The following is a 13188-nucleotide window of genomic DNA, read 5'->3' as shown; positions in this document are numbered from 1 at the left end:
AGAGAAAATCTAAAAAAAAATAAAAAAAATAAAGTCCTCGCCTTGAACGCATAAGGATCCCATATGGGTACCGGTTCTAATCCCGGCAGCTCCACTTCCCATCCAGCTCCCTGCTTGTGGCATGGGAAAACAGTCGAGGATGGCCCAAAGCCTTGGGACCCTGCACCCACGTGGGAAACCCGGAGGAGGTTCCTGGCTCCTGACTTTGGATCGGCGCAGCACTGGCCGTTGGAGTCACTTGGGGAGTCAATCATTGGATGGAAGATCTTCCTCTCTGTCTCTCCTCCTCTATGTATATCTGACTTTGCAATAAAAATAAATAAATGTTTAAAAAGAAAAGACAACTACGTATCTACGTTAAAAAAAGAGAATCTTATTCAGCTCCCTGATTATGACTAGGGAAAGCAGTGGAGGATGGTCCAATGTCTTGGGCCCCTGCACCCACATGGAAGACTTGGAAGAAGTTCCTGGTTCCAGATCAGCTCAACTCCAGCCATTGTGGCCAAGTGGGGAGTGAACCAGCAGGGGGAAACTCTTTTGTCTCTGTCTCTCCTTTCCACAAATCTGCTTTCCAATAAAAATAAATAAATCTTAAAACACACACACACAAAAATCTAAAAGTTCAATTATTCTCTAGTGAGGAATTGTGGTGATGCAGTAAGTTAAGCTGCCAGCTGGGATGTTCACATCCCAGATCAGAGTGATGGAGATCAGGCCTTGGCTCCTGGTTAATGAGCCTGGGTGACAGCATGTAATGACCCAAGCATTTAGGTCCCTCCTGACACCCATGTGATAGAGGCAGACAGGTTCCTAGTTTCATCCTGGTCCAGCCTTTACTGTGTGGCTACTTGGGGAGTGAACCAATTGATGGAAGATTTCTTTCTCTTTTGCTGCCTTTCAAATAAATAAATACTCAATAAATTTTTAAAAAATTAGAACATCTCCCATAAACATATGCATTTGACTTCTACTGGGAAAGAAAAAACAGAATCTAACTATACTGAGCTCCGATCCCACATGGCAACATCTGACTTAACAGCAAGTAGCAGAGGCCCTCTTTATAAAATGTAAAAATGTGCTATCCTTCTGTCACCTCTAGACATTGTACTGTGCAACCATTTAGAGGCTTTAAACTAGCTGAATAGGGGGGAGGGCGGGGGGAGGAGTGGGGTGATTCCCAGTTCCAACGAAACTGTATCACATAATAGAATGTAAGCAATGAATAAAAAATAATAATAAAAAAATAAATAATAAAAAAAATAGGTCTTTTTTAAAAAACTTAAAAAAAAATAAACTAGCTGAATGTACTTTGTGCTTACATGACTTTTTTCAGGTTTTTTTCTCAATGGAAATACAGGCCAAGATTCAAGAGGACATGCATGGGTGACCTTACATTTTGCTAATTTACACTTAGATAACTATTGGCTAATTTTTCAAAACAATAAATGCTCTCACAATCTTAATTACAAAGCACAATGCAAGGAAATGTACTTGGAAAGGTGAATGGCTAAGGTGTAAGCAATCTTCACAGATTAGACTTACTTCCAGAAAAAAATATTCCTGGTGGTATTTTTTAAAGACTTATTTTTGTTGGAAAGTCAGAGAGAGAGAGAGAGGAGGAGAGACAGAGAGGAAGATCTTCCGTCCGATGATTCACTCTCCAAGTGACCGCAACTGCCAGTGCTATGCTGATCTGAAGCCAGGATTCAGGAGCTCTTACAGGTCTCACATGTGGGTGCAGGGTCCCAAGGCTTTGGGCCGTCCTCAACTGCCCCCCCCAGGCCATAAGCAGGGAGCTGGATGGAAAGTGGGGCTGCTGGGATTAGAACTGGCTCCCATATGGGATCCTGGCCCGTTCAAGGCAAAGACTTTAGCTGCTAGGCCACAGCGTGGGGTCCCCTGGTGTTAAATTTTGATTTGCTGGGCCTGGTACGGTAGCCCATCTAAGAGTCCTGCAATAAAAAGTACAGTCAGGCCTGGCGGCGTGGCCTAGCGGCTAAAGTCCTCACCTTGAACACGCCAGGATCCCATATGGGCACCGGTTCTAGTCCCACTTCCCATCCAGCTCCCTGCTTGTAGCCTGGGAAAGCAGTCTAAGACGGGCCCAGAGCATTGGGACCCTGCACCCGCATGGGAGACCTGGAGGAGGTTCCTGGTTCCCAGCTTCGGATCGGCGCAGCACTGGCTGTTGCGGTCACTTGGGGAGTGAATCATCGGACGGAAGATCTTCCTCTCTGTCTCTCCTCCTCTCTGAATATGTGACTTTGTCATAAAAATAAATAAATCTTTAAAAAATTTTTAATTTGCTTTTGTGTCAGGTACGCAACTACCAGCATATTTAATCCTCATGCACGAATTAATCTAAAAGCAATCTGAAAACAAGCTTATAAGATATATTCTCCCCTTTTCCAGATTTATTTGTTTATTTGAAATGTAAATTACAGAGAAGAGAGACAGATATCATCTATCTTCTAATTTATTCCCCAAATGGTCACAAGGGTCACAGGCTGTGCCAGGCTGAAGCCATGAGCTTCACTGAGGACTCTCACATGGCTACAGAGGCCAAAGGGCTTGAACCATATTTGCTGCTTTTCCTAAGCCATTAGCAGGGAGTTGGTTCAGATGTGCACCTGCTGCTCCACGAACCAGTGCCCTTATAGGATGCTAGTGTCACAGGTGGAAGCTTAATGCACTATGCTAAAATGACAAGTCCATAGGACCTATTTCCTATAATAGCACTACTTCAACAGTTTTATAAAAAGTTAGGCTTGGGTCCAACGTGGTAGCCTAGTGGCTAAAGTCCTCGCCTTAGATGCACCAGTTCTAATCCCGGCAGCTCCACTTCCCATCCAGCTCCCTGCTTGTGGCATGGGAAAACAGTCGAGGATGGCCCAAAGCCTTGGGACCCTGCACCCACGTGCGAGAACCAGAAGAGCTCCTGGTTCCTGCTTCGGACAGGCGCAGCACCGGCCGTTGGAGCACTTTGGGAGTGAATCATCGGACAGAAGATCTTCCTCTCTATCTCTCCTCCTTTCAATAAATCTGACTTTCCAAATAAATACATTAAATCTTTTTAAAAATTAAGGCTTTTCCACAATATACATTTACGTATTATTTCAGCAGACATGTACGGAGCACCTAGTATGAATGAAGCATTGTAAACATGCCTTCAAAGGGGCCACAGTGTGACACTGGCATCACATACGGGCACTGATTCAAGTCCTGCTGCTCCATTTCTGATCCCATGCTTATATTCCTGGGAAAGCATCAGAGGATGACCTAAACGCTTGGATCCCTACTACCCACACAGCAGACCTGCAGCAGACTCTTGGATTCAGCCTAGCCCAGAATTGAATATTTACAACCATCAGGAGAACGAACCAATGGAGGGAAGATCTCTGTCTCTCCATCTCACTCCGCCAATAAAATAAATTTGGGGGGAGAATTTATTTGTTTATTTATTTATTTATTTATAATATTTATTCTTTCTTATTAAAAAGTCACATTTATAGGGAGAAGGAAAAACATGGAGAAACATCTACCATCCACTGGTTCACTCCCCAAATGGCCACAACGGCCGGAGCTGAACCAAAACCAAAGCTAGGAGCCTCTTCCAGGTCTCCCATGCAGGTGTAGGGTCCCAAGACTTTGGGCCATCCTCGACTGCTTTCCCAGGCCACAAGCAGGGAGCTGGATGGGAAGTAGGGCAGCCAGGACTTTAACCAGTGCCCATATGGATCCTGGTGACTGCAAGATGAGGATTTAGCCACTAGGCCATTGTGTTGGGTCCAAATTTATTTATTTAATGAGAGCTGGCAACTTGTCTCTCCTGGGAGGGAGTAGATGAGGTTTCAAGCACCTCAGTCCGTGCCTCCCACATGGCAGACCCAGATGGAGTTCCAGGCTCCTGGCTTCAATCTGGCCCTGTCCTGGCTATTGCAGACATTTTTGCAAATTAAAAGCAGATGAATGACATCCCTCACCTTTTATGTTTCTCTGTCACTCTACCTTTCAAGTAAGATGAAAACACATTTTATTTTCAAGTTATTTATTTATAGTAGGAGGCTGCTGGTTCACTCCCTAAATGGTCACAATGGGCAAAGTTGAGCTGATCTGAAGCCAGGAGAGCCAGGAGTCTCCTCTAGCCCTCCCAAGTGAGTGCTGGGTCTCAAGGCATTGGGCAAGACTTCACCACTTTCCCAGGCTATGAGCAAGAAGCTGAATGAGAGTGGAGCAGCAAAATACACACCAATGCCCACAGGGGATGGTAGTGTTTGAAGGCAGAGGATTAGCCAACTGACTGACTCTAAATATTATTTTATATGCTTAATTTTATATAAAAGTACTTTTAAGAAATAGAACAATATTCCTATCAGAAAATAAAAATAAGCTCAATAACCTTGTCATTTTGACCTCATTAACCACCATTCTGACTCAGCCAGTCTTCCAGATGGCCTCTGATCAACTTGCTCATTCCTGTGTCAGGAAGTATTTTCTTACTATAATACAATGCTTTCTACCAATTCTAATTACCCAGAGAATTCAAATTTCTTCCTTTAAAAAAAAAATTCATTAAGCCTGGCGCAATAGTCTAGTGGCTAAGTCCTCCCCTTGCAACCACCAGGATTCCATATGGGTGCCAGTTCATATCCCAGCTGTTCCACTTCTTATCCAGCTCCCTACTTGTGGCCTGAAAAGCAGCAGAGGACAGCCCAAAACACTGGGACCCTGGCACCCATGTGGGAAATCTGGAAGAGGCTTCTGGCTTCAGATCAGTTCAGTTCCAGCCTTTGCAACCACTTGGAGTGAATCAACAGACAAAAGATCTTTATTTCTCTCTGTAAATCTGCTTTTGGGATAAAAATAAACGTTTCTTTTAAAAGTTTTATTCATTTTACTGGAAAGGCAGATTTACAGAGAGAAGGAAAGACAAAGATCTGCTGATTCACTTCCCAAATGGCTGCAATGGTCAGAGCTAAATAGATCTGAAGCCTAGAACCAGGAGCCTCTTCTGGGTTCCCCATAAAGGTGCAGAGTCTTAAGGCCTTGGGCTACCCTCCACTGCTTTCCCAGGTCTCAAACAGGGAGCTACAATAGAAGTGGAGCAGCTGGGCCCGGCAGCATGGCCTAGCAGCTAAAGTCCTCGCTTTGAACGCCCCAGGATCCCATATGGGCGCCGGTTCTAGTCCCGGCAGCTCCACTTCCCATCCAGCTCCCTGCTTGTGGCTTGGGAAAGCAGTCGAGGACGGGCCAAAGCTTTGGGACCCTGCACCCGTGTGGGAGACCCGGAAGAGGTTCCTGGTTCCTGGCATCCGATTGGCGCGCACCGGCCCATTGCGGCTCACTTAGGGAGTGAGACATCGGATGGAAGATCTTCCTCTCTGTCTCTCCTCCTCTCTATATATCCGGCTTTCCAATAATAATAAAATCTTTAAAAAAAAAAAAAAAAGAAGTGGAGCAGCTGAGACACAAATCTGCACCGATATAGGATGGCAATACTTGCAGGATTAGGAAATTGAACCAACCAAGATACCGCCCAATTTCAATTCTAAGAAAGCAACTTGCCAACAACAGGCAACCACCAGTTCTCCATTCAGTCCACTCCCACACGTTCAAAAATTTTACTCAGTTTAGTATTAACATAAATGTTTGCCCTTTTATTATGTGACAACCTCTCTGATAGTTTCAGGTATGTAGTTTCCTAATTATGGGCAGAGATAGGGGTGGGTGTTCTGGCATCCATATGGGAGTGCTGCTTTGCCCAGGCAGCTTTCTGCTAGCACTCCTAAGAAAGCAGCAAATGAAGGTCCAACTTCTTGGTTTCTCCTATTAAATGGGAAACCCAGATGGAGTTCTGGGTTTCTGGTCATTGTGGTCCAGCCCTGGCTCTTACAGAGATCTGGAAACCAAACCCGGGAATGGAAAACTCTCAACTCTGCCTTTCAAATAAAATCTTTAAAAAAAAAAAAAAAAACAGTTCTGCCTGTTGTGGTTGCTATGTGCCAAATTAATGAGGGGAGGGGGGAAATGGGATGTAGGAAGATAGGAGGTGGTAAAAATAATAATAATCTGTCTACCATGGCTATAATGGTGAGTTAGTTCTGACTTGATGTATAATGGGAAACCCTGGTACTACAATCCTAACAGCACAGTAGGAGGACTGTCTTCAAGACTATAATGTACTTTAAGAAGGCCAAAATAAGAGGAAAAGAAAAATTTTCAAAGCAGCTTCAATCTCTTAAGACCTCTATCAGTAATATATATATAGCCCTTCCTATGCTCTTCCCAAAACTACTGTTGGGCACTCAATTTTCAAGGAAACCAGTGTTGATATCTAGTTTTACTCCGGGAGACGGGTTGGGTTCTATCCTCCTGGACTGTGGCCCAACCACTGCAGCCATTTGAGGAGTGAACCAGAAGGTACAGGCCTGGCTTGTCTCAGGCGCTCCCTGCCTCCCTGTCACACTGCCTTCTAAGTAAATCATTTTTAAAAATCCAGTTTTATCTCTGTCATCAACAGAATTTTTCTAGAGTCACACATATAAACCAGACAGCAGATCAGAAATTCGGCATGAGGGGACAAAACTTGATTAAAAAAACAACAACAACAGTGGTGCTAGGAGGTCAGAGAAACAAGAGATTTTCTCACTAGATTCAGATACTTCACTGCTGTGCAGTTACACTTTTTTTTCCTTTAATCTGATATATGGTACTGCTAGACTACTAGGCAAAGTCAATAGGATATTATTTGAATGTTTTTCCTAAGTTATTTATTTTTTTTTTGGGGGGGGGGAGTCAATATACAGAGAGGAGGAAGCAGAGAGGAAGACCTTCTGCTCTCCGTCCATTGATTCACTCCCCAAGAGGCTGCAATGGCTAGAGCTGAGCCAATCAGGAGCCAGGAGCCTCCTCAATGTCTCCCACGCGGGTGCAGGGTCCTAAAGTCTTGGGCTGTCCTCTACTGCATTCCCAAGCCACAAGCAGGGAGCTGGATGGAAAGCGGGGCCGCTGGGATTAGAATCGGTGTTCATATAGGATCCTGGCGTGTGCAAGGCGAGGACTTGAGCTGTTGGACTACTGCACCAGGCCCCCAAAGTTGTTTTTCTAAAAAATTTCCATCCTCTGCACTACATACAAGGCAGAAGCATGTGTTGTTCCAAAACAGACACTGCTACCTGAAGATATCGACAATTTAAGATTTTGTAACACCAGGACTGCCCAGCACCAGCCTAACGCACAAGAGGAAAATAACCAACATGTAAACAAAAGACATTTTATCTACACCCATGCTGAGAAACCAGGCCAGTACAGACTCCTCAGTTAATGTCCTAAAAATCTGGTCCTGCCTCTTAGGACAAATGCTTAGGAACAACTCATTCTAAACACTTAAACGTCACAAATTACTTCAGGGTCACTGTGAGTTTAAAATCTTACATAACTCTGAAGTGAACACCTAAAGTTAGTTACATTTTAAGCTATGCATATTTTACAGTTTTTTAAAGTATCAATATGAACTCTCCTTTGTATCCTACTTGCGAAAAAATATATACAAATCCAATAAACAGCTAAAAATATCACAATTAAAAGAAATTTCTGACCTTTTATGAAAGATATTTATTATTCTCCATTTCCAAAGAGTAAGTAAAAATGAATAAAAAAAAAAAGGCTTCAATGCAACAAGGCCGGTTTAGTTTTGACATGATTCTAACTAGAAAATTAAACATTATGAAGTATCGGACAAATCTTTGTCCTTGGATATAACAGGATGATGGCTATCTTGGAGGGGAACAGTGCAAGTAAACTAGAAAATTTCGAAAGCCAGCTGCCAACTGTAGAATTCAAAGTTCCATTCATATTCACAGCTGCAAAACATGCCACCAGAGGTCACACAAATGTATAGTTTGGTGTCGATATCATGTTTACTTCACACCATCACTCACCTAGGAGCTGAGTAACTCTACCTCTGTTAGGGGCAGTTCTACCAACCTCCAGCAGCACACTCCCAACGCAGACACTACATAAATGCTCAAACAAAAGCAACACTCGGCTCTAAATTCAACAAACGGGCTACACAATTTTGTCAATTTAAGCATGAGAAATCTGTGTCAACAGGGTAAACCATCCATAAGCCCAAACATTCAATTTAGTCAGTTTCTCAAAAATTACAACAAAAAAACAAATTGTTACTTTTGAGAATAAAGGCATAATCTTTGGAACTTGGGTTTCATTTGAGAAGACTCAAGGTCTGTGTTTTCATGATTTTTAATTGACAGCATTTTTGACAGTCATCATACAACTGAGTGGTGGTTATTCATGACAACTAAAAGCAGACCTGTAGGAAGTCACAGCTTAACCATCACAGCGAATTCAGAAATGTCTGCCAAGGTGTACCAGGACTAACTCAACAGATGCACAAGTTAGACATTAAATGACATTTAATATAATTCTAGACTCCTGACTTACTTCAGCAACACACACACACAAATGCTTTTCTGAAAGATTTATTCACTTATTTGAAAGGCAGAGTGGTAGAGAAGGAGGGAGTTTCCGTCTGTTGGTTCACTTTCCTCATTACCACAAGGGCCAGGGATGGGTCAGGCCAAAGCTAGGAGCCAGGAATTCCATCCAGGTTTTCCCTGTGGGTGGCATTTAAGCCACCAGGTTTCCTACCAACAGGGAGATGGATTGCAAGTGGAGCAGCCAGGACACCAGTGAACACTCTAGATATGAGATATGAGCTTAACTTGCCACAACACCACACCAGCCCCAACAAACACAAATATTTTGATCAAATGTGCATGCATGCATGTATATATTTAACCGGATTTTATTTGTTATTACAGGTGCTTAAAAAATTGTCAAAACAATTTTAGCCATGTTGCCATAAGAATCAAAACATGGTATTAGGAGCTAACCAGCTTTGATAAGAAAATAATGCTTTCGGCTCAAAAATAATTTTTCACTTTTTACCAGAGAAAAGAACATTTTCTGTACAGCCAAAATCTAAGCTAATGTTGAATTATCACTTAAGTGCCTGGATTTTTAAGGACTTACTGACTTCCAACCAATGTATTTTTTAATGGCTCACTCCTTTGCTCACAATGGTATTTTATATAGATTATAACATGCCATCAGTACACCTTCTACCTCATGTCTTTGAGCTTAACAGTTTATTTAAAAACTCAAATACAATTTTTATAATCTAATTATACTTTTGAGGTACCTTTTCTTACACTGGGCCTCATCTTTTATTGCCTACTTTTTACAACATCTAAAAACAAGCAATCTTCGATGTTAAACACACATACCTCAAGCATATAAAATTCATTACATTTGTTTGGGAGCCACAATAATTGCACTAATGAAGACTGATCCTGAAGAACCAAGAACTTCTTAGAGCAGTGTCTAAATGGATGATTCACAAGAGGGTAGTGAGAAACGAGGCTCCTCCCCTACCACACTGGCAGCAACAATAAGCCAAGTTTACTACGCTGAACTAGTGTAAACAAGGAAGAAAAAGAGCAGGGGTGGGAAGCAGGCAAGAAAGAACAACTCTAAAGTTAAAACTTCTAAATTTCACCAGACTGAAATTTCACCAAAGCTCTTCTCAATGTGTTCAAAAGCAACTTGTCACTTTCTTGTCTATTTCCACACCACCGGATGGTGTTCATAAGACTACAGCTGGCTCTATCCGTCTCCGCCTGGGATCACCTGGACATGAAAAGATGTCAAGTGGTGATCACAAATGCTAATTTAATTCTAAAGACTGTGTACTGGGGAAAAAATCTCAAAACACTTGGAAATTAAAAACCACTCTTGCTGTAATAACTGACTTGAAAGATAAAAGAAACCAATCAGGAGGGGAAAAAAATTACACATCACCTTGACACCCTCAGCTACAAGGTACCCATTAACAGGTGAGCATCACATGGGACAGGTTTGGTGTGGCATGGCTTCCAGACTCTCTCCTGGCATTTCCTGAGGCATTCAGTGGACATGGAATTAAGGGAAGGATGGCTGGGCAAGTGACGCCAAGAGCAGCAAGAGTCCACAGGCCAGGAGACTGTGTGCCCAACACGAGAGCAAAGGGCACACACTCCATTGCTTTATCCCCAAAGAAATAAACCAGCCGCTTCACCTGAAACTCTGTCAAAGGAAGCCAAATGTCCCCACTCCGTCCCTCACCCTAAGTGAACTCCACAACCTCTTCTCATAACAAGGGGAAGTTTTGCTTATCAAAAATAGCAAGTGCAGCTTCCAAAGCCAAGAAACACTCCTTGACCAGCCAGAGCCTTCTGCCCCAACTCAGTCTTCTAGGAGGGTGACCACAAACCCAAGAAAACTTTTAGTGCCCAGCTTAAGCCATGTTCACTGCCCCGTCAGGTAAGCCCTCTCTCCTTTCCAGGTATTCCGGAGACCTCTCCCCAAGTTTTCCACTCCCCCCAGGGCTAAGCCTCGGCCCCGACCCAGCCCAACACTCCCGCTCCTCCACTACACCTACAGGGAGATTCTATCCTCCCTCTTACAACTCTTCCCAAAGTACCCGCCCTCACCACAGTCACCTGCCTGCCTCCATAATATTCTTCCCCTCTTCCTGGCTTATCCACAAATTACCTGTTCTCAGTTCCCAGCTCTCAAGTGTCTTCCATGCCCTGCGTTCCTCCACAGCGTCCAATCCAGAGTTTCCTTCCATTACTGTCATCCTTAGCCCCTAACTCTAAACCTCAACCTTCCTCCTCCCGCCACCCCCCAAATTTTTGCAAACCCAGACTTCCTGCGTTCTATACTCACAGCCAACAGCACACGCTTTTCCTTCCAGGTGTATCACCCATGCGTCCCTGCCCCAAGTGTTCTCTCCCCGTTCCTCGACCCTGAATTCTCCGCAGAATCCCCACGGGAATTCGCTCCCCCCCCCCAACCTCTCTTCCGCCCCCTTGTTTCCGTGGCCCTTAGCTCCCCTTGTCGCTGCGCTCGGATCCCCAGGTTTCTGCCCGTGCCTTTTTCGGGGGGAGGGGGACTCCTCCATTCGCCCTCCTGGCTGCAGGAAGGGAGGTCCACCTCGCTGCCCGCCTCAGCCCGCCCAACCTCCGGGCCCCGGCGTCCCTTCCCTTTCCCTCGGGGCCCCGAGGCCGCTGCCAGCGCTGGCGCGGCGGGGGCCGGCTCACCAGTTGGTCATGTCCAGGAAGAAGGCGCAGCCGGCCGGGTTGAGCTGGAAGCCTAGCAGCCTCTGGAACTCGGAGATGAGCACGTCCTTGTCGGTGGTGCCCAGACAGCTGAACTTCTGCATCAGCTCCGGGTCCAGGTCCACATCCATGCCCTCCATGGCCGAGCTGGACACCCGCTTCCTCGCCTCCTCACAACCGAGCCGCCGCCGCGCCGCCGGGCCCGGGGACCGGGAGGGGGCCCGCTGGTGTCGGGCGCCGCAACCCCTCTCCTTTCCAGTAGGCCCCGGGCCTCTCACCGCCTCATAGGGGTAAACTCACTCAGCCACTCACTCACTCGCGCTCCCCCCCCTCCCACCCCCCCCAGCGCCGCCGCCTCCGCCGCCTCTTGCTCGGCCGACGCCTCCGCCTCCTCCCGCGTCGCACCCACTGCGCAAGCGCCCTCCGGCCCCGCCCCTTCCTCTGCCGGATACCCGCCCCTCAGTGGCGTCACAACCCCGTGACGTCCCCCGCGTGACCTCACCGCGGTGGGGCGAGGGGGCGGGCCTGGGTGGGGGAGGAGGCGGGACGGGCCCCGCCGCGGGGGCGGCTCTTGGCCAGACGGAGTCCTCGCCCGGCCCCGACCCTCCAGAGGAGGAGCCAGAGCCTGGGGATTCAGGGGAAAACCTTGAGATCTTCGGGTATGACTCCTCCGCCATTTTGCAGGTGAGTAAACTCCAGTCTGAGGACAGGCAGACCCTGTGGGCAACATCAGCTGGGCAGCTGCGCGTTGGACTCAGCCCCTCCAGCCGTGGATCTGCCCCTCTCACTGGAATAACTTGTCTGCTGAACCTTCTTCCCACAGGGATGCTGCCATAAATCCTACTTTTGGTGATGATTTCTAGTGTATCGGCTGTTTCTGTTATGCAACAGTGGTCTCTGAGAGAAAACAAACGTGACCCCGACACAGACTTGAGGCACTGGTCCAGACGAACACCACATACACCCCCCACCCACCTACTTTACAGGAGCGACTCCTCCAGAATTGAAACCAAGTCCTGAGATGGTGGCATGCTTTATCTGTTTTTAAGATTGAAGGCAGAATATTAACTGTATGGTACTGCTCAAGGTCCAATCTGAAAACCAAAGAATTAGAATGTGTTCTAACATAGATCCACCCACCCCCACTGTAGGTCCAACCTAGACTGAGGAGGTGGTGAATTAAGATGGGGCCTCCTGCCTTCCAGGATCTCTCTTTTACAGACATGGGGTCTCAAGGCCAGAGAACTTTGCATATCTTGTCCAGAAATATTAGAGCAAGGAAACTAGAACCCAGCTTCCTGGCTCTTCATTAAATATGTTTCCCGTCACAAGTGAGTGTAAGGAGTTATTCGAATATCCCACCCTGGACCCCGCGCCATTTCTTCTTCCTCACAGCTCACGAAATTCGCGCCAGTCCAGCCATCCACCAATCAAATGTAACCTGGCATTCCACCTGAGAATCCCACCCCCAATCTTCCAGCCCCTTCCCCAACCCCGCCCCACTCACCAATCATCCCTAGCATTCACCTGCAGTTGCCAATCCCCTGGGGCCTGCCCTCAAACCCTCCCAATCTCTCTCTCGCTCTCTCTTGCTCTTCTTTGCTCTTCTTTCCTCTTCTTTGCTCTTCTTTGCTCTTCTTTGTTCTTCTTTGCTCTTCTCCTCTTCCCCTCTCCTCCCTTTCCCTTTCCCCTCCACTGTTCCTGCCCCGCTGGAATAAACCTCCTAAGATATACCTCGTTGTGTCTGGTGTTTTCAGCTCACAGTAAAGAACCAGGTTGCAGGAATTAGCTGCACGTAATCATATCATAATATCGTATGAACTAGGTCTCTACCACCTTTTTGAATAACTAACAGCAACACACAAGGCTGGGATTTGTGACCAGTTGTTTCTAGGGGAGCCAGGAGGGTTTTGGAGAGGAAAAATATTTTTACTTCTTTCCTACGGCCAAAAAAGGAGTACAGAGGACGACAAATGGCGGCCTTCCAGTGAAGACACCTGCTGGG

The 13188-nt window shown here is 46.1% G+C and overlaps 1 protein-coding gene across 2 annotated transcripts in view; it reads right to left on the bottom strand.

The window, feature by feature from the left end:
- The window catches only part of ILRUN (inflammation and lipid regulator with UBA-like and NBR1-like domains), a 98146-nt gene extending 86623 nt beyond the window's left edge, over window positions 1–11523 (bottom strand). The window contains exon 1 of one of the 2 annotated variants that reach the window (XM_004590293.3): window positions 11166–11523. In XM_004590293.3, the coding sequence (XP_004590350.1) occupies window positions 11166–11323 (158 nt within the window). In that variant the 5' untranslated portion in view covers window positions 11324–11523. The remainder of the gene's footprint in view (window positions 1–11165) is intronic. The other variant, XM_004590292.3, reaches the window with a different exon arrangement.
- Between the last annotated feature and the right edge of the window lie 1665 nt (window positions 11524–13188).

This window comes from Ochotona princeps, chromosome 1 (assembly GCF_030435755.1).
Source record: "Ochotona princeps isolate mOchPri1 chromosome 1, mOchPri1.hap1, whole genome shotgun sequence".
NCBI lineage: Eukaryota > Metazoa > Chordata > Mammalia > Lagomorpha > Ochotonidae > Ochotona > Ochotona princeps.
This window is presented reverse-complemented; position numbering and strand designations above follow the sequence as displayed.